The 25,087-nt window shown below is 41.2% G+C and overlaps 1 protein-coding gene across 2 annotated transcripts; it reads right to left on the bottom strand.

The window, feature by feature from the left end:
- On the bottom strand, positions 1–25,087 carry LOC311255426 (growth/differentiation factor 11-like). 2 transcript variants are annotated; one of them, XM_084349894.1, is made up of 3 exons: positions 24,263–25,087; positions 9,230–9,603; positions 1–3,427 (listed from the first exon to the last, which is right to left on the bottom strand). In XM_084349894.1, exons 1-3 carry the CDS (start codon positions 24,675–24,677, stop codon positions 3,047–3,049), a joined length of 1,170 nt encoding a protein of 389 aa, XP_084206020.1. In that variant the 5' UTR covers positions 24,678–25,087; the 3' UTR covers positions 1–3,046. The 2 variants fall into 2 exon arrangements, with proteins under 2 accessions (XP_084206020.1, XP_084206021.1); XM_084349895.1 differs by having other exon boundaries at positions 1–3,424; positions 24,263–25,086.

Below are 25,087 nucleotides of genomic sequence, written 5' to 3'. Positions count from 1 at the left end.
TAAGCTAAATAAATGATTTATTGTACAAAAGAAAAATGACAGTAAATAAACAACAAAAGGCAAAAATAACAATTGAACAGTTATTCATATGCACAACCATTAAACTACAAAGTTGGGGTGATTTTTCTTTTTAAACTACACAAAGAACGGAGGAATGAAGGGGGAAAGTGAGAAAAACATGAGAAGCGGTGAACCTGTCCAAAACATCATAAATGTCAACATTTGGGTAGGTATTTACATAGAGATTTCTTACTCTCATATATTTATATGAAAACACTCTCACACATACCAGTATACAAACACTAAAATTCAAAATGCAACTTCTCAACAAGCCATAGATGTGGGCACAGCTAATTATTTCTTTTGACCACACATTACCAGAGCCGCTACCATCAGTCACTCTGTCAATAACTCAATCTGAACCTGAGAGCAAGGGGACCCTGTGGTTTTCATCTACATTTTTTGGGGGGTTGGGTGGGGTTCTTATGGGTTAAATGTTTGCACAGATTAATCGATGACATTTGTTTTTAAAAAAGCAAGGTTTTTAGAAGGCTAAAGTGAGGTAGACAGACTTTGAAATGCATTGTAATTAATATTAATAAATAGACAATTGACCAGTTGTATTATTTCCAACCGCTGCCCCTAAACCAGCTTTTTCCTCCCTTTGAAATGTTCTAGCATAATTTCCTGCGATCACAAAAGTTACAGCACACAACATGTCATCCTCTACTTTGGCTAACAATCCCTGGATACTCCTCCCATACTTACATGGGTGCTTTCACTTAAAATACACACAAAGGCAAAAACATGTCTACGCAAGACAGTCGACACATTGTTTAAGTCAAAAGGACGTAGTCTCTCTCTAACATGGTAACAGATTAAAGTTGGTGGGCGGGCCATTTCCAGTTAAAGCATTCTATGTTTATTGATCCAGACACTTATTATACACATGACTTATCACCCAAAGTGGGAAAGGAGGCCTTTCAGGCCGCTGGTACAGCACGTCCAGGTTCCAGATTGGATACAAGTGTGTGAGTGTATGGACAGGCCCCCGCTTCGGACAAAAGTCAGGAAAGCGTGATGGTATCAAAACGAGGTGATAACCTCTCTAGTTTATGGTTGATCACCAGAAGCTTGAATAGTTTTTTTTTTAATCCTATACTGTACAAGCTCTCTTGTGCTTGGTAAAACACAAACAACACTTTACCTCCTCACGCCATGAACGTCCCATAGTGCAAAATTTATTGTTGGTAAGGTAGAGTGCCCCAAAAAAGGTTTTTGTACCCCTTTTTTTTTTATATATACATATATCATTTATATATAATGTCAGAAGGCTCTTCCTTTATCCAACAGCATAGTGCTTTCGTTTACAACAAAAGGATATCTTTGCTTTGACATCCAGGAGACAAAGACAGACTTCAAGCGAACTAATCTACTCTGTGTTCAAGCACTAACAATATTTTCTCCGTTACGATGATGACGATATGAGGTGGAGGTGGATGGGGGCATTTCAAAACGCAATCAAATATGTTGTCTTCACTAAAGTCAGTGGTTGAGTTACATTCTCTTGATTTTCTCTGCATGTTACGTGGTTTGTTGTGATGTATAAAAGCTATTCATTCTGAGCACAGTACTGCATTTTTATCTTTTCTGAAACTAGTTTTGAGAAAAGATGAACGAACTGTCCTGACACGAGCTCTGAAGCTACTGCTCTTTAATTTACGTGTATTTTTCAACACAGATGTGAACACTGTACGTATTAGTGTGTCGACTTATAGTGTTAATACTGTAATCATGTTTTGTGCTGTGGGTGAGCATTTGAGCCACCCTCGAGTGTTTTATTTCAGGGTATGGATTCTGCTTTCTGTTTGCTCAGTCCCAGGCCTCTTCAAGTTATGAAACAGTGCATTTGTCTGCTAATGCAAAGGTTGAAGGAGTTAAAGTGTATCTTCCTTTGTTACACAGAAGAAAGGAAATCTGTCAGGTTCTCGTCATCCTGCAGGACCCTCCTCCTCCTCCTCCTCCTCCTCCTCTCACAGCTGAATGACTTCAGAGTGCATCTACTTTACAGTACTGTTTTAGGCTTTAGTGTGCAACTGAAACCTAAATCTGTATTATCTACTTTTGCAGGATGGCAGAAATAGCTATACTGGCTTTATATATCCGCTTTGAACACTGGAGTTAAAATAGTATAACCTCTTCTCTCCCTTTTCCTTTTTGAGTTTTACAAGACTACAAATAAAAAAAGATCAAAGTAGCTGTGAAAGGTTTCGTAGATACTCGAGAATGTCACACTGGGGTGTTATACATTAATAGAGGGTATAGGTTTGGTTTTGTATCTCCTCAACACTTTACATCTCTAGAGCACATCTCTAAACATCTGTAAACAAGATTTTGGATTTATACTAACAGTATTTCTAACAGTAAACCCTCCTCACATTAGCATGGATTTTGTTCTTTTTTGTTAAAGTGAAAGATTGCAGAATAATTCTGATTATGCCCCCTTGCAAACCTTTTTCCGTGGATCGAATCTCACCCGTAAGTAAGTGTATCTGTGAAATTAAGACTTTCCAAACTCACCTTAGGACTGAAATTGCTTTTAAAAAATATTGTAAATGCTCATGTCTCCTGTCATCTCAATCCACTAACCTGGACATTTCACAAAGATGCCATTTAAAAAACAAAATCTTTAAAAACCCACAAAACTAACACGCACTCTATAACATAGTTTTGTCTCATTTACCGTTTTTTCTGAAGCTGCTCCACCAGGACAAGCTCTTTAAATCATTCATAATGTACCGTATTCCCATCAGTCACTCCTTTTAGTCTTTTTTTTGATTCATGTTTCATTTATAACTTTTTCTTTTACAGTTAGAATCAGTTTAATTACTGGAAAATTGGAAACCCAGTGGGATGATTTTGTGGCTGAGCAAAAGTGAAATCTGGTGCCGAGGAGTGGGTTCTGGTGCCAGGGGAGAGCTCCGTAAGGGTTTTGGGTGGTTTGATGCGATGGTGGCTGTACACAAGTGTGCGTCCCCCCTGCAGCCTAAGAGCAGCCACATCTATCCACCACCATCCCTGGGATTTTGCCGTGAATGATCTGCTGCTTGTCATTGAAGTAGAGCATGTTAATGGGGGACATCTTGGTTGGTGTACAGCAGGGCCCTGCGGAGCCACGGGGGTTGGCGTGTTGCACCAGGTGGGTGTGCGGGTATTTCTGCATGAACATGTACTCGCACTGGCCGGAGCAATAGTTGGCTTTGTAGCGTTTGGGAGCAATGATCCAGTCCCAGCCGAATGCCTCGAAATCCACAGTCAGAGGGTAGCGACAGCAGCGAGACTCAGTGGAGTGCTCGTCGCAGTCCAGGCCGAGGTTTCTCCGAGAACGTTTGGTCGTCTCGAGAACCTTCACTTCCAGGAACGGCTGCTGGAATCAGGGGGAGGAGGGGCAGGACAGAGAGAAAGAGGTGGTTATAAGAGAACAACAGCAGCAACACGGCTGACACATCAGAAGTACAAATATTTGAAGTAGTAAATTCATTTTTTTGGTCATTCTGTCATCACTTAATGTCACTAATGTCTTAAAGGGCATCAACTTTTTGGGGTATGCACTTTTTTGCAGAGAGTTGAGTGAGGATCGCGACCACTCTCATGTCGGTGCATTGACTGTGGAGCTAGAGCCAGGCTGTTAATCAGCTCAGCTTAGCTTTTCTTTCCAAAGTTTAAAAAAATATGCTCACCAACACCTCTAAAACTCACAAATTCACATGACTTGTCTTGTTGCTTTAATGTGCACACAAACTGAAGTTTAAGGGGGACTATTATGACTACTGACTACTATAGTTTATCCGTCCACTCAGTCTTTCCCCGCAGTGTCGCATGCACCGACAAGCTTCAAGCGGCCATTGCCAAGAACTTGCTACAGCATACAGGTCTCTTTGAAACCTCAAAGTGTTGTTGTGTTGTTGTGTATGGATTAAACAAATGACACACAAAGTGTTTATCAGTGAGCTGTGAAGGTTCTGGTTGGCGTATTTTTTAACAGAGCAAAGCTAGCTGTTCCCTGTTTTCAGTCTGTATGAACATGCTAATGCTAAGCTCATTGTCTCCCAGTTTTCTCAGTGTTGCATCAATCTTCTTATCTAACTCTTGGCAACAAAGCAAATACTTGTATTTCCTCCAAATGCTTAAGCATTCCTTTAATTTCTACAAAGACTATTTACATTTATCATCCGTTAGGATGGACTGTAGTCTGTAGTCATCAGTGTAGTCTGTGTTTATCTAACATATACTGTATATTCAAAGTGTACTGTATATATATTTAAAATATGGATCTATAGAAAAATATATTTCATCCTGTCACATTTATATATTCATGTTTTTCTGTTTCTTCACATGTCATAACAAAAAAAGCAAAAGTGTGATTAACAAAATAATAATGGCTGCATCTAATTTACCAGTTCTGCTTTTGTCCATGACGGCTCACTAGTACGGATTATTGGGACATTTAGGTAAAACTGAGCCATCATAAATGCTATTAACTTGCATGTTTGCAAGTCGACATGTCTGCTGTGAATTAAGTTTGCTGATACATAATATCTTTGTCAGGCTGATGAGAGCTCAACTAAATATATAACAGAACAGACTAAGTGTTTTTCTTTTCTTCTTTTCTCTTTCAAGTAAAGAAAAACAAACAAAATCAATTGACAACTGCACATATCTTGTGTTGAAACAATCACCTGCTATCAGCTTGACATCAATCTTGACTTCTGATAAATTGGTTGCGCAGCGATATGAATAGAATTTAAACATAAATCAATAAATAAGTGTAGATAAAAACAGTGATAAAGTGAATAGTCAGAAGTATCTAATGCTGTAATTTAAGGATAGAAACTATCCAAGAGCGATATGATATGATATATGACGATATGATTATACTGCTTGTAAGGGTTCGTATGTTGGTTAACAAGTCCACAACAAAGGGATTGAAAAAAAAGAAAAGAAAAACAAGATAACATTTTGGACCATTGTGTATGTTTTTACATGGGTTACTATGTCTTGTCTTATTTGGAGCCAAACTAATATCCAGACTGATCCTGACCTGATATTTTAATGCTAGGTTAGGGCCTTTTCACACACCTTTTTTTTACCACTTATTATTTAAAGTAGACGAAAACTCCTGGAAAAAAACAAAGTCTTAATAGAGTGAAACTCTTTGGCCTCAACAACAATCACTTACAGCATGTTGAGTTGCACTGAGGCAATTTGTGAATTTAGCAAAGTCTCCTTTTTTAAATTTGTACTGTAACGTTTAAAGATATCTAGTTAAACAAGGTGGTCCGACGTATCTGAGGGTTCAGCTGCTTATTTACTATATACTGTGTTGATTTGCGAGCACCTTTGATATCTACCCAACAGTGACATCTTGGACTAGCTGCTAGTTTTGTGATAAACTCAAGCTTTCATTTTCTTTAGTCTGTGGCCCAACAGGAACATTTGAGAATAATGAGGTGTACTCACTTTGAAATAACATCATTAAAATATAGTTCAATTGTGTTTAAGCTAATGTGTGATGCAGGCGATTTCTACCTGTAAGTTACTGTAAACAAATGTTTTCATTGGTTCATTGTTCTATAGAAAAAAACCCATTTATTTCTTAAGACAAAGCTTCTTCTCAATATAAGGCTACTTCTGCTAATATCATACCAACTTGGACTGAAAGAGATAGCAGGATGATATCCTGAAGATTAAAACAAAGAGTTAATGTCAACAGAGACGTGCGTTCAGCATCACAATAATAAAACCTAAATGTTCCCATTTCACATGTCAGGCAGCTGTGGTGCGTTGAGACCATTCTTTAAACATCATGGGAAATTACACACAACTGATGACACAACTAACACAAACTGATTATCCACTATAAACAGTCACAACAGCAGCCCAGTAAGCCTCTTCCACTGGAGACAGTTTGACAAGTCACAGCAGCAAAAGCACAGGTGTAAATAATAACAATAATGACTGATGGCTGATGAGTCGCTTCAGTTTCACTAGTGTTCATGATGGCTCACTGTCAGACTGTCATGTCTGAACCATCATTAATGTTATTAGTATCACCTGTGCTGCTGTGAAAAAGGCCCTCTAAAAAAAATCAGGCAGTAGTTACACAAGTACAGTTTAGTTTTCAGTCCTGGGTCATCAGCACCTGTCTGACACACCACATGTTAATTAATTCTAGATTACATAAAAAGCACTTTACTACTCCTGAGACCAGAACTAATAAACCTAACCTGCTTCATGTAATTTAATGTCACACACACAGTTAAGCTTTAAGCTTACAGAAACAGCCATCCGGTCAGCTCCTCCACTGAACGGTTTGTAAAGCAAGAACATGATTTGATCAGTAACCATGACAACAGTATAGACCTTTTTCATGGCGGACATTTTGGCATATCATAGCAGGAAAATCACAGGCATAGATGATTACATTATTGCATTTATGTGAGCCAGGCATAGGGGTCCTGGTATTGTGAGACTATAACAGCTTACACTCGATGTACAGTACCTGAGCCATCGTTAGTGTTTGTTTGACCTGTGCTTTTCCTGCTGAAACAACTCTGCTGTGAGAGAGGTCTAAAATTGTTAAACATCTTAGCCTTCTCCTTAATAATACCTCACTAATGTAAAGGTAAATATGTCATGTACACATGGAGATTAGCCATTTAATTTCTATTAATTTGTACATCTCCGTGCCCCAAGTTTTCCTAACTCAGGTCTGGTTGTTATTTCCACTGGAGTGAATCTGAGGTCCGGCAACAGCTCAGTTTAGAGAGCATATCATGTTGGTGAAACAAAAACAAAAGGAATGAAAAACAGAGCAACTCTCTGATTTGGCTTGGCATAACTAACAGTTGCTAATAGCCACCAATTTTTTTCTCCAAACCAAAACGTCGACACCTGGACGACCTGAAAGGAGCCAAAGTGACAAAAGATTGAAATAAGCTTTGAATTCAAAACCTGCTCAACTGATATTTCACAAAAAGATATGAATTAATTTGTCATTTTTTAGAGCAGCAACACAATATACTATCCGAGCACTGATCAAAGAGCGCTGATAGAAACTGGGCTTTTCTAACATAGATGGCCGACTCTGTTTGCTCGGTTTGATCCCTGACCCACGAGGTCATCTGCAGGCTACCATAACCTTGACCTTTGGGCAAGGCAAGCGGATCAAATATTTTACTCCATCATGTTTGTTTTACAAAGCCTTCCTCTCCCCACAGTGATTCCAGCTGGGCTCGAGCACAGTTTTTTTGTGACGCATTCAAAAGAGGAAATAAGCTGAAAGGCCGTCGGGGTGAGACCATGTCAGCTTGGCCTTTAGGGCTTTTGTTGCAGAAAAAAAGAAACCGAGGATCAGGGAGAAGCGGAGTTTGACTCTTTCTTTGCTTGTTGTGTTTTGTTTTATTTTGCTACACTTGCCTGTGTTTTTGATCTTTTCCTTTTTTTTGTTCAAGAATAATACTGCACACTGCTGTGTGCTCAGAGGGCAGCGATTTATTGGCCAAGACACCAGAGCTGACCTCTGATATGTGTCGTGAAGATCTGACCCAAATGACCACTTGGTAAATATTTGGTGTTGCTTAACTGGGATGAGTGGCCTACATAATTCAACATAGATGTGGTGTGTTTACTGTCAGTGGCAGTAACTCTCGGCTTTCTAGCTAGATTAATGGTTCACGGATGGTTTTGCTTTCACACTGAAGTTTGAATTCATCTGTGCATAGCCATCATTAGACATAAACGCAGCACATTTTTCAAATCCTGTTCGCAGAGTCGAGGCCCAGGAGCATCCATGAGGCTAAATGACTCAGAGACTACTCAGAGGAACATAAGGTTAGGAACCATTCACATTTTGCAAAAGTACTACTTTGTCTTTAATATTATTTTAGAAGGAATAATTTCAGTTTGTGTGCACAGAAGACGCACATTACCTTTGGAAGAATTTGTGACTGGTGCACATTGTGCCACTGTTTGGTAATATTGGTTAGCACCGGACTTGAAGATGAGGATTTGGTTAGGAGCAGAGGATGTGGCGATGAAGACTGATCCAAACAAAGCAGCTGTGTTTTCTCTGGTCTGAACTAAATATAGTGTGGTCACGACTGACATGTTCAAACAGAGAGCTGCGGTGATGGTATTCAAGGTCAAATACATACAAATACATGTGGTGCATCAATACGTGACTGGTTGTATGTTGTCTTTTCTTCCAAATCTACCATTTTGGTTAAAATACAGAACAGAGCTACAACTTAAATGACACAGAATTAAGCCTCTGTGTTCCTGTTTCATATGTGTTGAGATTTACAATAAGTTTCTTTAAGCTAATACAACTAATACAGTTTGTGTTTAAGGTGACACAAGTCAGATGGGAGCTGTTCTCTTCACAGTGTGACTTTGTGACTTAAGCTGTTAGAATAAAGGCAGATTTACAAAAACATTGTGTTGGCTGCAGATTTGGGCTTCTGCGGAGGGAAGCTACTTTGGTCGTAGTACAAAAACATGGCTTTTGATGTCAAAAAGTAACGTGAGCACAGACTTACCTATCACTATTATGACAAGCAACTTTAACTTGCTCGATCATTTACTGTGAAAATCAATTGTTTGATTTTCACGCACACACAAAAAACGTTCTGATCACTAAAACTCAGATTGATGATCCACTACAAACAGTTACTTCCACTGAAGACATTTTGACATGTCACAGATGTAAATGACAACATTAGTGATGGCTCCTTCAGTTTCAGGTTGCTGTTGTGACGGCTCACTGTCACCGTGTCCTGACTTACTGATACACTTGAATATTCAGAAAACTTAAAGCATAAAGGACTCAAGAAAAAATATTGTTGGACAACATCCAGTCTGAAAACTTCGATGAAAAGATCTCTTATGCATCAGTACAGTAGCCTGTGATACGTTCACACTAAATAGCGACTATTAAGAATGTTGTTCCAATATTTCATTTGTCTGCGTTAAGTATTTTTGTCATAGAGATTAACAGGAGAGATATATAGAGAGTTATCATTACAGAATCACATTTCTCTTTGAATCAAGTTTTATTCCACCAATATGATTTGTCTGCTCTCCTTTGATTGATTTTGTATTTGCATATCTCTGAGCTATAATGAAAGTGATCCCCCCCTGCCCCAGGGACAGGTCTGAGGGTCCTTACCAGCCCCTCCTCCCCGGGTCGCAGCGAGGTAACAGCCAGGTCATTGCCGCTCTCATCAAAGGCGTTGATGTCGATCCCCCAGTTGGTGTGGGGCTGTTTGAACCAGTTCTGCAACACGTGCTTAAAGTCAATACTTTGCCAGTGGCCAACCCTGGAGTTGAGCTCTATCTTCAGGGAGCGGATGCGGATGTGGCGGCTGCCCTGCTCCGTGACAGGCTTCAGCCGGAGGATCTGCAGGTAGACGGTGGAGGTCTGCTGCAGCGGCCGCAGGTACACCCACAGCTGGGCCTTCAGCACCTTAGTGAACATCAGTTTGGGGCTGAATTTGAAGAAGCAGCAGCTCGGCTTCCCGTTCACCTGCACCAGGGGCTCCGCTGTGGAAAACAGGACAGTTATATTTATATGCAGTATACATATAAACAGTGTTTGATGACCCACAACATTAAACATGTGTTGCATGTTAATCTCATCTTCTTCATTCATCGAACAAATAAAGGTTTTATTTTGGCTCGATCTTTGGTGATAAACTTTTTTTTTTCAAACCTCAGTTCATGACATTTTGGGTTCTGCAGGTGGTGCTCTGTTCTGTATTAGTTCCTGCATCAGTGGCTCCAAACACATCACTTTCTGTGCAGCTGGCTGATTTAATTAGCAAAACCCAGTTCAAAACAGACTATTTGGACCAGGAAACACATCACCTCAATGTAGGTTCACTAGTCTCAAAACTTTAAATGAACAAAGGAACACGGAGGGATTCAAAAACAAACACACAAATAAAGTAATCCACCAAAGAAACAATCAGTGACAACAATTAAATGTATTAATTACTTCAATAACAACGATTACAGTGGTCACATAGCTGGAGGAGATCCTCTCTCTCTCAGCAGTTCCCTGAGTCACAACCAGTAGTTTAGTCTTTTATATGCAAGTTGTATTATCAGTGTTTACAATCATTTATTTAATGTGTTAAGACACGAAGTTAAAATGTATTTTTGGGTACACCAATGCAACCAGTGTGAAAAATAAGTCTGCAGGCCTGCTATATTCATATATGCATGTTGCATCATTGGTCAAGGCAGGTACAGTTATTATAAGTCAGGACACTCTGATTTGACTCACACTGACTCCTCATCATCAATCATTTTAACATCGGCCTCATCACAGTGATGGATAGCTGCAGAGATGATCTTTTCATAATGTAATAGAGTAAAAGTTTTAAAGGGAGTAGATAACAGTGCTGAAATCAAAGTCGCAGTTTTTTTGACGCAGCACCCTGACAAGAAATACGTTGATCATGAAGCCAGAGATGACCACAGATCTTGATGTCAGTGAGAAATGTCGGCACATTTGTTTGTAGACACACAGGATGTGGCTTGTTTTTGAAACCCAATTTTTTTTGCTCCATGATGAATATTAACAAGGATTTAAAACTTAACACACACCCTGAGTACATGTAATCCTCAGAAACAGTACAATGCTAACTCAGACAAGATATTGTGATATTGTGAAACAGTCGTACCTACACTGACTCTGACTCAATGCTTTTATTTTGGTAAACTGATATTCTCTGTCCTATTACTCCTTTTAGTCGCATCTGCATGAAGGCTGTCCGTTATCAAATGCACATGGTCCTGTTGTTTGGTCCCTTCAGGTTACATTTGTGATTACATCAAGGTTGGACAAACAGATACATTTGCATATTAAAACAAGGATCAGAAATGGTGGCCAGTGGCCAGATGGTAACCTTAGATTCCCCTGGGTCAATCATAATGAAATGGTCTGTCCCTACATTACAACTAGCAAAATTAAAACAACTTTTTTTTAGTGGCTCGCCCCTGTTGGAAATATATTTGGGGTGTGGATTAAGGGTTACGTCAAACAACACCAGCCGTCTCCTAAAATAGGCAGATTTATTCCTGTCATGATCCTTCGGCTCTGGTGTTTCTGTGATTTGCACCACATGTCAAATCTGCACATGGTTCATTTACATAGACCTCCATCTGATATAATGACATCCATCCATTGCATTCATACGTTCATTTCCATGTAAAGCGTTCATTTATTAAGGGAAATTTATTCTGAATCTATCTGGCATAATAATGTGCCAACTGAGTACAATAGAATATCTAATCTGCCCATTTTCTCGGAGCATATTTGACATATTGAAACTCGAGATCTTAGCGAATAAACCGTTGTGTTCTCTCATTTATCTTGCAGAGGAGGGTTGTTGTTCGTTCGTGTGAAAAATAAAAAAGCAGATAAAAAACTGTATGCAGCTGTCAATCACTGCTAAATCTGAGGTTGCTCAGGCAACCTGAAAATGCTTCCTGGGTCAAAAGGTTATTTGGCACCTCAGCCTAGTTAAGAAATGGGATCAGGGGTCAAAACCGTCAGCCTCTTTACATCTCAGGGGTGCTGGGGAGGGGCTGCCCTAATAGCCAGATTGAGTTTGAAGGTCAAGGTCGACCCTATGGCAATGGTAATATGTCTTTCTTCACAACAGAAACCAAGAGAATCATTTAAAATCTCAGAGACACAACAGCGCCGAATCAGCCACAGTTTGTTTTTGTTTTGATTAGGGTGGAGATTCTCCAGCCAATAGTGAACTGTTTATCAAACCTCAATTGACCAGGAGAACACTGCACCAGGCTGTTTTTCTTTTTTTACACTAAACAAGTGTTGTAATTGAATTATGGGCATGCATTGAGGGATATGAATTCACTGAGGTACAGATGGACTATCCATTAGACGAGTCCAGGGCGAAAAATTGAATAAGGGCCAAGCGAGGGACAGACCTGGTCCTTCAGCCTGTATTTCCATGGACAGTCATTAGTGAGTGTAAATTATACAGTGTCTCACGCTGGACAAACAATATGTCAATGTTCCTTTTGGTGGGTTGCTGGGGTCACAGCAATTAACGTGGGTGGTGTTGTGTTTGCTCATCAGCACAAAACTGGGAATGAATGATTCTGCAGTTTGCTTGGGGTTTACTTGTGATTACTACTTTTTGTTGTTTTTAATCACTGCAGATGGGGGCCGACACACAACCAGCTCTTCCTTTGCAAACAGTTTTTGTTGAGCTCTTGGGAGAGAGAGAGAGAAAAAAAAGAAGAAGAAGAAGCAAAACCATCAAATAGTGCAGAGCAGAAATGGTTCAGTTTATGGAGCAGAGGCCTTTCTTGAGAAGGAGTAATCTGAGAAGCAGAGCCCATGCGTACACCGTGATCCAGTTAGGACCCCGCTTATTAAACACACATGCACAACACATGAGCTACGTCATGTTAAACAATGACTGCATTGATAGGTGAAATCAATTTGTGCCTTTATAGATCCTGTAAGTGCACGAGCACGGAGGATGAATGCCTGCAGCTTAATTACACCCAACATCTTGGCAGAGCGTTCCACTTGTGCAGAAACGAGTGCAGGGCTAGCTTGTAAAAATCAGAAAACCAATGAGACATTTAATCCTCTACCTGCACTAACATTGCTTCTGCTGCCATTACACATTAATGTTGTTGGGAGAGCTCATAATGTTACTGCAGGACTATTTTACGGCTTAATTTCCTGATTTGCTCAGTTATAGCTCATTCTCTGATTTGCTGCAGTAAGGGTATGAATTCTTATTTTGCATTCAGCACCACCTACTGGAGCAATAACACCTCACTGCTGAAGATGAAGATAATCCGTATTCAGTCATAACACTGCTTATTTTACTTTAAAAAGTCAAACTCACATAAGTAAGTATGGACAGAGGCTGTGTTTTTCCAGAGGAAACAGGCTTGTTTGCTTTCCCTCCTCGTGTTTCCAGCCTACTTCATTATTACAGCAGCTTATTTCCCTGTGGTATAATTGCAGCATATGCAGCGCATGAATTTTACTGCCAGCACACAGCAGGCCTGCAGGTGAGCCTATCAAACATCTGGTGGACTCCCCGGGTACCTGTGTCCCATACATAGCCCACAGCCTCCTATACATGCATGTTAGGGGAGACGTATAGAATATAAGGGTTTATTCACCATGCCATCTGTCCTGTTTAATACGACCGTAGCCTGTTTCAAAGTTAAATGCTTTTAATAACCAATTCTGTACAGGAGCAGGAGCCAGTTAAACTGTTGAAAACAGATGGAGAGGGGAAGTTAAGGTGCACTTACACGATAAATAGTTAACATGTGTTTGCAGTGAGAGTGATTAAATGTTGGTAGTATGGTTAAAATTGTAGATTCTTAATCAGCCAAATTATCTTTGATTTCCACGAGGAAAATAGGAAAAAAAATGTCAGAGGGATCCCAAAGGTTTCTACTTTTTTGATAAAGATTAAAGCCTGACGATACTGTTTTTTTAGGCTTTTACCGATAATATGGTGTAAAAAAATTCAGATTTATCGGCCGAATTTAGTAGTGACAGTTAACAATAAGTTAAACAATAAACGTTGTTGTCCCAAATGACATCATTGCACTGAATCAAGAAACTTCACTTGGGATTTATTAGTTATAAACTACCCCAAGCATCTTTTTCTGCTTTATGTTCTGTCAAAAGAAGTTATTGAACACATAAGCCGAGACTGTGACAGGCCAATATTGGCCAGCCGTATATCGGTCGAGGTCAAAGACTCGGATTTGCTTCCAACTTTAGCAATGAAGAGCAACCTCACTATGCTTACTGTGTTTATAAGATCCCCACCCAATGATCATGACAGTATAAACCACATAACACAGCTTACTGTGTTAGTTTTGGAGTTAAGAACCAATAACTGTTTCACGTCCAAATGTGTTCAATTTTCTTTGTTAAATATCAGGTATCAAAGTAAAAAGTAGACAAAAAAATGCCCTCCACATTTCTTTCTCATATAAATGTCAAAATAAATTTCATTAGAGTTCAGTTTTATATCCAAACTTTTGAAAGGCGATCGTGAGCAGATTGTGTACACGTGCCGTAACTCGTCCCAATCAGGTGAAAATCTGCAGCTGAAGCGGTGTGGGGAGAGAAATGGTCACTTATTGTTAAAGTCCAAATGGATAATGCATAATGGTATAAACCTAGATAGGAGTTTCATTTGCATATATATCTATATTTTCTTTTCTTAATGGGAAATGCAAATGTGCCATTTTGTGGTGAGTGTGTGTTTGGGAGCCTTCATGTTGAATAAATGTGACTCTAGGGTATCCCCACGCACCTCGGCATATTAATCATCGTGACACGTTCACGACCCTTCTAATAAGACAGGGGCCACAGTGCACCCCCTCAAACATCCCATCCCACCCCAGCCGCACTCCCTCTTTGTCTCTCGGCCAGTCCCAAGGGACGGGAGAGGGTGGTGGGGGAGGCCGGGCTCGAGCTGGGGATGGAGGAGGAAGGGGGGTGTGTGTGAAGTTAGACCCCCTCATTCAGAAGCCCTCCCCTGGGACAACGGCAGGCACAAGACTCCTATTAGGACTGAGCACAGTAGCCCCCCAGGAGCAACAAAAGACACCTCCTAATGCTCCCTGTTCTAGCTCAGTGAACACACACACACACACACACACACACACACACACACAGACACACACACGGAAACATGCAACCACACATAAACACACAGGCTCCAAACTGACCGTCTCCAGCAAACAGCTCATTGTTTTTAGTGTTGGAGTTATATATGTTTGTATCATAAGGGGAACGTCTGTGGGACAACTCCAGCAGCACAGAGGATGAAAAGAGTGAGCGTGCAGTGAAGTGCAATAAGGTGGACAGCTGGACAGCAGGAAGCATGCTGGGGTCTCAGCGCTTGTGTCTGTGTGCATCCACACATGCATGCAAGACGTTAACGTCAGAGGACAATGTTCTGCTGCTGTTTTCAGAAGTTAAACACAAAACTTTTGACATGAACAGATATCTGAACAAAATCATGAATGAATACTGAGATGAATTATTTCAGTGCTGCCATCAGGTTATTTTCTTTAAAGGAGAAAACACTGCAAGATGACAAATAACAGTTAATATATTTCAATACTATCATTCACACAGTTGAGCGATACTCATTTTGTGACCATTGCTTTTCAGCCACTGATCATTGTGATCCAATCCATGTCATGCCTCTAAGAGTAGAGAGAAAGTAAATCTTCAAACGTCAAGAACAAAACTAAAAATTGTATTTTTCCAATTTGGAAGCTGATCACAAGCTGATTAACTCTGATTAATAGGATCTGAAGTGCTGTTTGTTATATTGCATTGATTAATTTAAATATTTCCTCCACCTACTGAGAGTTTCAACCACATTAACACAGGATAGTGATAATGTGTGTTTCAGCTCACTCATTTTTAATTGCACCGATCTAAAATACCCTCAAATATCTGTCAATCAGCTAAATCTTCAGCCATTTGACAGGCAGCATTCAAACAAGAATTGCATGAATTGTTGGCCGTCATAACTGATATCATGAAAAGTATTTTCTAGACCTACTCTGAATAAAAGTGCCCTATGATAACTGTTATTTGGCACTACCTGAATAAAAATAAAATTGACCTGACAGCCAAAACTTACCAAAAACTACAACTCAGTTGTTGGGAAGTTTAATTTCTTAGTCTGGGACTCTGATCTGAAAAGTGCTGCAGCGTGTTAGTTTACCAAAGTGTCTCTGGCATTCAATTTGGCAGTGACCCTCTTGTGAGATAATCGTTGGCTGAAGCCTCGAGGCAAAGGCTTCAGCAGGGGTGTAGCACAGAGGTGACTGATGGAAAACAGAAGGAAGAGAATAAACACTTGAGAGGCGATTGAGTAATTATATGGTGAGAATTTCAGCCATTATTTAGATGATAGAAATGTAAAACTCATACAGATGTATCATCTCTTGATCTGCAGGATGACCATGTGTCACTGAATAAGGTGATAATGTGATACGTCTGTATAAAAGTTACACCAGTTATCAACTTGCACTCTAATGTTGGTCATCAGTTCACTGGACTGTAGAATAATGCGACCATGATCTGCAAAAATGCCAACGGTGCATGACAGAAACCTGGTTGGTCTACGGGATGACAGAAGCCATGATTTTATCATCAAACTTGATCATTTTATCATCAGTCTTTTATGGACTGTTGCTCAGTGTAACAAGCAAAACTTACCTAACAAACTAACTCAAAGAGAAACATCTGTACAATGACAGAGTTTGAGTTTTCACTGGTTGTTCACTTGGTTTGCACATCTCAGCAGAAAGATTATAATTTAATCTGATGTTTTGATCTTGTTTACGCAGAACGACAAAAAGTTGGTTGATTTTGTTATTGCCTGTTTGAACAAGCACATTTTTATAAACCTTCCTGCCATCCTGAATGCCTGCTCCACATGCTACAAGTGACCTACAACAACACCAACTGTACAACCAGTGACAAGCACAAGATTATGTTTTTCTGCAATGAGATATGGTCACTGATATTTTTTCACATTATCGGTGTAAACAATTGATATTTCAAAGATACTTTTCAAATAGTCGTACACAGCAAGCTTTTAAGGTAGTAACTTCATTTTAAACTCTTCAAGATGTCATGAAGAAAATCACTCATGAAAAGAGAGATTGACACTAATGATAATGAAAGATCAATGAAATAATAAGATCAATGAAACCAGAACAGGAATAAGGTCTGACTCTCCACCAACCATCTGACATCTGCCAGCTCCATGAATTTAAATGACAGTGTATCTGTAATACTGAGCCTGCTGTAATTAATGAAATTACAATTCACTATAATAAAAACAAAATATCTTTAACCTTGTGTTTAATTTACCAGTGACACCTAAAATCTGTTTGTCCTTGTAAAACATGTAAAATGTTACACATCACTTATTTTATTTCCTCATATCGCACGCTGCCTCAGTCTGTTGCACATGACCATTAAGTTGTTTTTTGTAAGAGATGCACGTAGACTGGATAAAATATTGACAGAGCTTCAGGGTCTGAAAAGTGAAGCCAATATGGAAGTTCCTTAAACCTGCATTTTTCTAATGGCCAGCAGTCAGATTGTATGTAAACTTATGAAAAAATGACCCTACTTCTCACTTGATTTGTGACTTCGGCGAACAGTTTCCTAATGAGTTTATGGTCTCAATCACTGGTTCAAGTAAAATAGATGATAAAGCAGGGTATGCTTCAGGGCGTCACTACCTAGGTGTGTCCCTGAGATCTCATTCAGATCCACCCTCCCATCCAGATATGGTCACTTCTGTCTCCCCAAAAAATGATGGAGATAAGTAAAGTGCAAAACAGGTGATGTCACAGTGGCTAGGTCCACTGTCAACATCATACTGTCTAAGATAGTGCAAGGGCATGATCCCTCACTGGCCTGCCAGCCAACTGTGTTAAAAACACCTATTCTAATTAGTTGTTTTAAGTGCTAATGCTCGCTAAGACCAGTTTATTCAACAAATAAACAAATCAGATGATACAAATATAAACAAAACGTTGATCATTCTCTCCTCTCCGTCTTGTATCATATGAAAAAACTCATGTCTCGCTGGTAGGAGTCTGATAGCTGGAACAAACCTTAAAAACTAAACTCAATATATTTTTCCCTGTTATTTAATGTCTCTTATTCCAATAAACTGTGTTTATTGTGTTTAAATAAACACATATGAACTTCTAACCTGTTACCATGGCAGTACAAACATAAATGTCATGAAGGCATGGGGAGACTGATCCATGCTGATGTATTTTTTGTCATTCAACCTGAAACTGAGCGACCAGACACACACACACGCACATGCACACACACACCATTTCATCACCTTCAAGCAACATTATGTAACTGTTTTAACTGTAACTAAGAGCTTTAAAATCATTTGGGTCTCCTATGAGAAGTGTGTGAAGCTTTATGGCACTACATCATTTACCACCACTGGATAATATTTCATGCAGAAAATGTTTTCTGGTTTGCTCTCTGATGTGTTTCGACTGCTCGGCCTCAACTCTCACAGACTCTCCTGATGGGCAGATGGCTACTAAGCTAACCGCCAAATGTAGCTGCTGTTAGCAAGTTAGCTCATTTAGCCATGCAGCTAGCTGACTCTGCCCAGACCAGACTGGGAGCTCAGAGCACCAGGCGTTTGTTGGGTGTTTAACAGGTTTTCAGGCGGGGAATGCTAGATAGGAGTGGCAATGGATTGGGCCAGAACTGGAGTGGGGCGAGTGTGCAACAGAACCAGGAAAAGACAGAAGAGGACTTTGAAGCAGGGAGCTAAGAAGAGAAAAAGACAAAGTGACCGAGCAAGAGTAAACCTTGGACTGGCTTTTAGACACTAGCGAGAGCTTCGTGAAATAAAAGTCTGCAAAACAGCCACCGAGCTGTCCTTCTTGCTGTTGCACTGGTAAGTAATGTTAGCGTGTTATGTCTTGTGTTGTTGCACCTGCTCAATGTTTGGCTGTGTTAGCAAAGCTTTCAAGTAGCTTGTTTTTGATCAAAACAAATGCAGAAATACAGTCATCCATATTTACAATGGTGGTGTATAGGTGAACTCAGCCGGATGCTATACCAATTAAAATGCTTTGAATGCTCAAAAATGTGGTAGCCTATATTTCTTCCTGGAAGTCTTTCTGTCTGAGCACACTCAGCTACGGAAAACAATCCCTGAAGCCACCCAAATCTGTCAGAGTGTCAGCCAAGAGTTTTCTCTAAGGACAAAGTTAGTGTGACCAGATCGTGCCAACCCTCCCTCCAGGCAGCATTTTCTGCATATGCAGTTTCCCCGAGAATTTCAAAAGCAACATAAAAGTTCCCTTTATGAGAATCGCTTCATCCATCCGTGCTGTACATTAAAATCAAATGTGGCTCGCATCCCTAAAGAAATCACTTCGACTGTGCATTTTCATAACTCCCATAATGAACTTCCTGGGGGTGATGTGGGTATGGCAGGCAGAAATACAACCACAGGTGATAAATACAGCGAGAAGCTGCTCTCCTATGCAGCAAAAAGGAGGCTAATTAAATTTTCATGTAGATAATCGTGAGGTAATCCACCGTTAATTGTGCTTCTTTCCAACACAGTGGCTCCCTCATGGGATCCAGCATTATGCACATGCAGCATTTCCTTTGCTTAAACGCCTCTTAGATTTAATGGACTCTTCCATAAACTGACCCTTAGCAGCTCCTCGCACACGACCACACAGAGCCTGAACGCATCCATCAACAATAATCCCCTCAATGATCTCCATTTTATCTTTTCACTCCCCTCCTCCTCCTCCTCCTCCTCCTCCTCACTCATGTCCCTACACAGGGCTTAATTACTGGTGTGAAGTAATTATTTCCTTTATTAGTGAAACGTAACATCTGTTTCAGGTCTTTTTAATTGTACCTATAAAACCCTTCCATGATTTCTGTCCCTTTAGGATAGGACTGGGCTGCTTGTTGCTCCCCGCGGACTCACTCCCTTCTTCCCTCCACCCCCCCTTCATACCCACGACATGAGCCGCGGCGCACCTAACTCAATCACGCTCTCTGAAATCCTTTAAAGACGCAACGAGGAGCTCACCACAAGCAGAGCTCATCTTTATTTATAAGGGGACGACAAATATTACTGCGCTGACATTAATGCAGTCTTACATCCATTCTCACAACTTCTCACTGTTGTATTTTTGGTAAAGCGTGCATTAAATTCCAGAGCAACATATTCCCAAATGCCAAGAGGAAAGAGCGTCTGCAGGGACTGGTACACGGGAGCGTGGGAATAGGGGAAGGAGGGTGGAAGGAGTGAGATTCCTGAGGTCCTGGGGAAATTTTGTCCCCGTATTAATAGACTTTGGTCCCTTTGAAATTTTATTACCCATAAAGTTGACAGTATGTTGTGCAATTTCTACAGTCCTACAGACCTTTCTTTCTTACGTTTTTACTTCTTTTCAAACAAACCGGTCATGCCCCCCGGCGTCCAAACAATTCAACACCAAAGTTTATCTTTCCCTCAACTGATGCCAGCAACTACACAGGGAGAACAGGTGTCATCGTCAAACTGAGACCTCCATGGAATAAATAAATCTATAAAAACCTCACATAGTCATCAAATTCCAGCAAACACTGGCCAGTGAGTTGAAGACAGTCCGACTTCTGCTGCTCTGTCCTTTTAGCGCTCTCCCTCTTAATTTTTATGGTTCCTGCACCTTCAGGAAATGACCCTTTTATAGGGTCAACACTATAAAAGACTTGTTTTTTTGTGGGAGTGGTTAGTAGATGAGTGTGTGTGTGAGCGTGTGTGTGTGTGTGTGGTGGGGGATAAGTGTTCAAGTTACTACCGGTTCGTCTTTGCTGCCAAAGAAAGAGACCCGATGAGGTTAATAGTCTCCTCTTCCAATATATCACATAGCTGTGAACTCTGTGACCCTTTTTGTCAATAGGAGAACTTTTCTCTGGAGTGTGTGTGTGACTGTGTGGGTGTGTGTGGGTGTGTGTGTGTGAGCATCCTTATGTGTCTACACAACTGGGCACATGTGGAAAATTTGTATAGATTTGTGTACATGTGTGTGGATGTTCATTCGTATGTACTCATGAGTTGTGTAAGCCTGTGCTTGAACTGAATGTGCCTCATCTTAACAGGATTACATAATAATACCAGCATAGCATTTCCTAATGTTAGCCTACTGTACACACAATCGTGACGGATGGGACGAAACGCGGGGATAGATTAGTTTAACAAAGTGAAGCGTCTCAAGAGCGGCTTAGTGGTAATCAGAAATGTTTCAAATTTGATCTCAATCTCAGTTTTCACTTTTAAAGATGAAGTTTTTCCGTGATGGATAGAAGTCACTGTCTGTTCACTGGAATAAAATGTAAACATTGAATTAATGCAAAGGGAGAGACAGCAAGTGATGCTTGCTGCTGGATTCTTAACGACAGAGAAAAACGGGAGGCAATTCAGGCACTCCAAACAAGAAAAGGTATCAAAACAAGGGAGGAAATATTTAAGAGCATTCATTATAGTGGCTAAATCATTTTAAAAAAGTCAAAATGTTTGGACTCGGGCTGTCCTGAACACCGTTTTTTGGAGCTTCAGTGGGAATTTAGCAACTGATATATACACTAAAACTATTCTTAGTCCACAGAGGTGCCACTTCTCTTTTAATCCTTTTGCCTGATGTTCTTGAGCAGAATAATTTGTTTTTTAGTATTTAATCCAACAATGATTGAATGAATAGTGTGGGGTTAATCAGCATCACAACATCCATACAGAGACACAGAGAGACAGAAAGAAAGAAAGAAAGAAAGAAAGAAAGAAAGAAAGAAAGGAGGAGAGGGCCAGTGATGGCCGAGGAGGGTCCGGTCTAAATGTCTTGGACAGGTGACAAATGGGATACTAGTGGGGTCAAATCCTCACCCCACCTCGGGCAAAACAAACTGAGCTCCAAAATACACACTTTGCACGCACGCTCACGCACAATTACACACATAAATCAATCAATACACAAACAGTTCAGCTCTTATGTGAACGCAGATAGATTTGTTGATGGCAGCTCATTCACAGTGCTGCACTGAGAAATGACCCTGATAAACTCGAAATCTTCTCTATGCATGAACAGCGAGCGGAGCGGTTACCTACACAACACACTGTATGGAGGGAGATGTTTTAGTGCCGCACTATGATATAAATAGATGTACTTTTCCATGAAATTTCATAGTAATTAGAGACCAGGAAGCATGGACCCTCTCAACCCCCACTGCGGCACCCACGTACCTTGAGTGAATACTAAGAAGCAACTCTGGCACGGGTCCAGTTCAGTATGTACTGTGTGAACCCACATGGCCCATCAAAGGCAGTGTGCACGACCGTGAAAGGGTGATTGGGTTCGAGGTGCGCAGGGAATAGTGTTTGAAGTCCTCCTTCTATCAGAGAGACAGAAAAGGCACTTTTAATCCTGTGGGATCACTAAGGCGCCACAGGCAAAAAAGAGATGCACTCATTCTCTCAACTCTTCCATGAGTACCGGAGAGAAGAAGAGGAAGGAGAGAGGGGGCTAACGGGGAGGAAGGTGGGGGGTAGGAGGGGGGCAGGGAGAGGGTGAGGGGTGGGAGAGAGAGAGAGAGAGAGAGAGAAGGAGCAGATGATAAAAAAAACTGCAGCTGACGTAAAGAGATGAGGCAAACAGAACAGAGAGGAAGTGCTGTAACATGACAGATAGAGCGGTAATGTCAGTCATTAGCTCCTCTGGCTGGCATGAGGCCGGTAGAGAGACGCAATTATCCAGCGTCACGCACAATGCCTTCTTCTTCTGGCTTGAGAAGGTATCAGATCGCTTTGCATTGTGTGAGCGTGCGTGTAGCAGTGCAAGTGATGGGAGGAAAACAGTCAGAAATATAGTTTGAGGATTTGGTTTATGTGCGGATGAGTGTGATTCATCTGGTTCGTAAAAACAGGTGGAGAGGGAATAATCCAATAGTGTCAGATTAGATTGTCAGCATGTGTGGCGTACTTTCTATATGACTGAGTAACACAAATAGAAACACAGGGAGGCAGAGAGAGAGTGAAAACAGGGATCAGCGTTCGAAATGTCTCAAAAATAACGGCCACACATCGGCAAGCGCTCGACAGATGACACATCAAACGCTTGACGACGCCTCTTTAAAATTCACCTGTGAGACACAAGGCATCAGCTGTGCAGCGTTTCTCCTTTAGGATGAACTGAACTGCATCTCTCACATCAATCCTGAGCAAAAACAACAGTCAGAGGAAACTATTTTTAACAGACACGCACGGGGAGATGTTTGCGAGAAGTCATTTAAAAAAGAAATGGTTAAAATCTTGGATAAAGAGAAAAGATGGAGATGACATTTGAGCCTACAGCATGTCAAGTGAAGGTTGATTTGTTATAATCAATCTATAATCAGGACAGGTGAGGAAGAAGTGTTATTAAACTACAGGATATTAAAATATACATCAACTAGTTTGTTCAAAAACTAACTGATGAGAGAAGATAGATAGATAGATAGATAGATAGATAGATAGATCTCCTGCACACAGGCCCATCTTTGTTCCCTCTGATTATCTGGAGTGTGTTTTATCCGCCTTGTGCAGAATATATTACGTGTGTAAATGTTGTTGAACCCCGCGATTCGCCAGGAAAAGGTCACACACTCCCCTCGACCCTAAGTGATTCTCTGTCTTTGTGTACTCGTGGTGGAAAAAAAAACGAGCTGCGCCCATAAACTTCGCATTTAAAAGGCAAGTGCGGCCGAGGGGGGCCGCTGCATGAGGGGAACAATAGCAGCTTTTTGGACACACTTTTTCTCACTGCGATGAACAGCAGGGAAACCGGTAGAGCCTCCTATAAAAGACCGATAGAGCACAGCTGCCAGGGTTCAACAGTAATTTTATAAAATGTCTCCGAGGGGCCTGCCTGCGGTTTATCTGTGGATTTATGGGAAACTATAAGAGGCCGAGCAAATTGTTAGGAGGGCAATAATCCGAGGGCCTCACGGCGCGATCATAACTCCAATGTTCAGGGGCCTTTATGCAAAAGAATAAGACAGAAATGATATAGTGATGCGACTGCCAGCCAAATGCTGCGTTATCATTAATAATGCACTTGACATTCACGCGGCTCTGTCATGCGTTTACTTCCTGTCAGACACAAAAAACCATCTGAAAGTTTGAGCATGACAGCAGGTGGACCGAGGAGTCCAAAAGCTGCTCCGCCAGGCCTCAGCCCTCCATCCTCATCATCATAATCATCATCACCATGAAAACAAAAGTTCATCGGGCCATATTGGAGCTGTCTGCCTCCGAGTGACGAGGCTCTTTATTCTGATGATTATTGATTTATCAGCTTCACGCGTAATCCCTAGCCTGTTTTGACAGCCGTGGCCAGCAGCTGACCACAGACATTTGTCCGATTTTTATCAGTAAGACGCACAGAGTGCACCCCCAATCTGAAAAAAGTATGTTGGGTCAGTGGCTTTAATGAGCCTCGGCGGCTCCACTGTCCGCGCAGCAGGGCCTGAGCCACTGGAACCTTTCTGCTCCGCAATTACGCGCATGACGCATTTGGAGACAATATTGTTGGGTTGTAAACTATTACTCACGCTCAGAGGCCATGGTGATCACGGACTCCGTGGTGGCGTGGTACTCATCCTCCTCCATAAACTCATCCTGGGACGACGCGTCTCCCTGGAAGTCGTGATGGTCCAGGAGCTGCTGGAGCGGAGGCGCCTTGGGCAGCAGCTGATTGACCACTTCCCGGCTGATGTTGGGCGCCTGCTTCAGACGCAACTTGCTCAGGATCTGGGACTTGATGGTCTCCAGCCTCAGCACTTTGCTCTGCTCCCTCCAAACACAGGCGGAGCACTCGTGGGAACCGGCGTCCTCGTCCAGCAGGGACAGCCCGGCATCCGTGGGCGTCTCGCTGGCAGAAGGCAGCAGCAGATTGGGCTCATCGCTCCCCGACTGTCCCAGGGAGATGAGCACCATCAAGCACAGTAAGAAGTTGTACCTCGGCATGACGATGCGTGGACACCAAGCAATGCAACTTTTTGCTTTCTTTCTCTTGTCTTTTTACTCGCTTTATCCCGTTATAACCCCTCTCTCGGATGTGCGCCGCTCCTTGCCTTATCCTACAACAGGCAGGGGATCAGTGACATGCATCTAATCCAAAACGATCACCCCGAAGTTGCCTCTTTTTTTTGTTGCAGCAGGAGATTTTGCAATAAATTGTCAAAAAGAAAAAGTACGTTCCAGTGTGTCTCGGTGCGGGCTGCTGTGATTGAAAGTTAAATTATCTGTCTGATGCATGCACAGCCCGCTCACATGTAGTATAATGGTTGTTTTGGGGCTCTTCTGTACAATTTAGTCCATGGAGGTGTGTGAATGTTCAGAAGTGTCACTGAAAAATGTGCAAGTGCGGTCAAAAA

This window comes from Pagrus pagrus (assembly GCF_965226575.1).
Source record: "Pagrus pagrus genome assembly, chromosome: 3".
In the NCBI taxonomy this organism is placed as follows: domain Eukaryota; kingdom Metazoa; phylum Chordata; class Actinopteri; order Spariformes; family Sparidae; genus Pagrus; species Pagrus pagrus.
The sequence above is the reverse complement of the archived record's forward strand: the minus strand, read 5'-3'. Positions and strand labels throughout refer to the sequence as shown.

What these genes read in the sequence shown, in the direction of transcription:
- LOC311255426 (XM_084349894.1), bottom strand. Translation starts at nt 24,677, where the DNA reads ATGCCGAGGTACAACTTCTTACTGTGCTTGATGGTGCTCATCTCCCTG. An exon ending in GATCACCATGGCCTCTGAGC is followed by an intron (nt 9,604 to 24,262) that starts GTGAGTAATAGT and finishes TGTTTTCCACAG; the next exon opens with CGGAGCCCCTGGTGCAGGTG. An exon ending in GACCCGGGGAGGAGGGGCTG is followed by an intron (nt 3,428 to 9,229) that starts GTAAGGACCCTC and finishes CCCTGATTCCAG; the next exon opens with CAGCCGTTCCTGGAAGTGAA.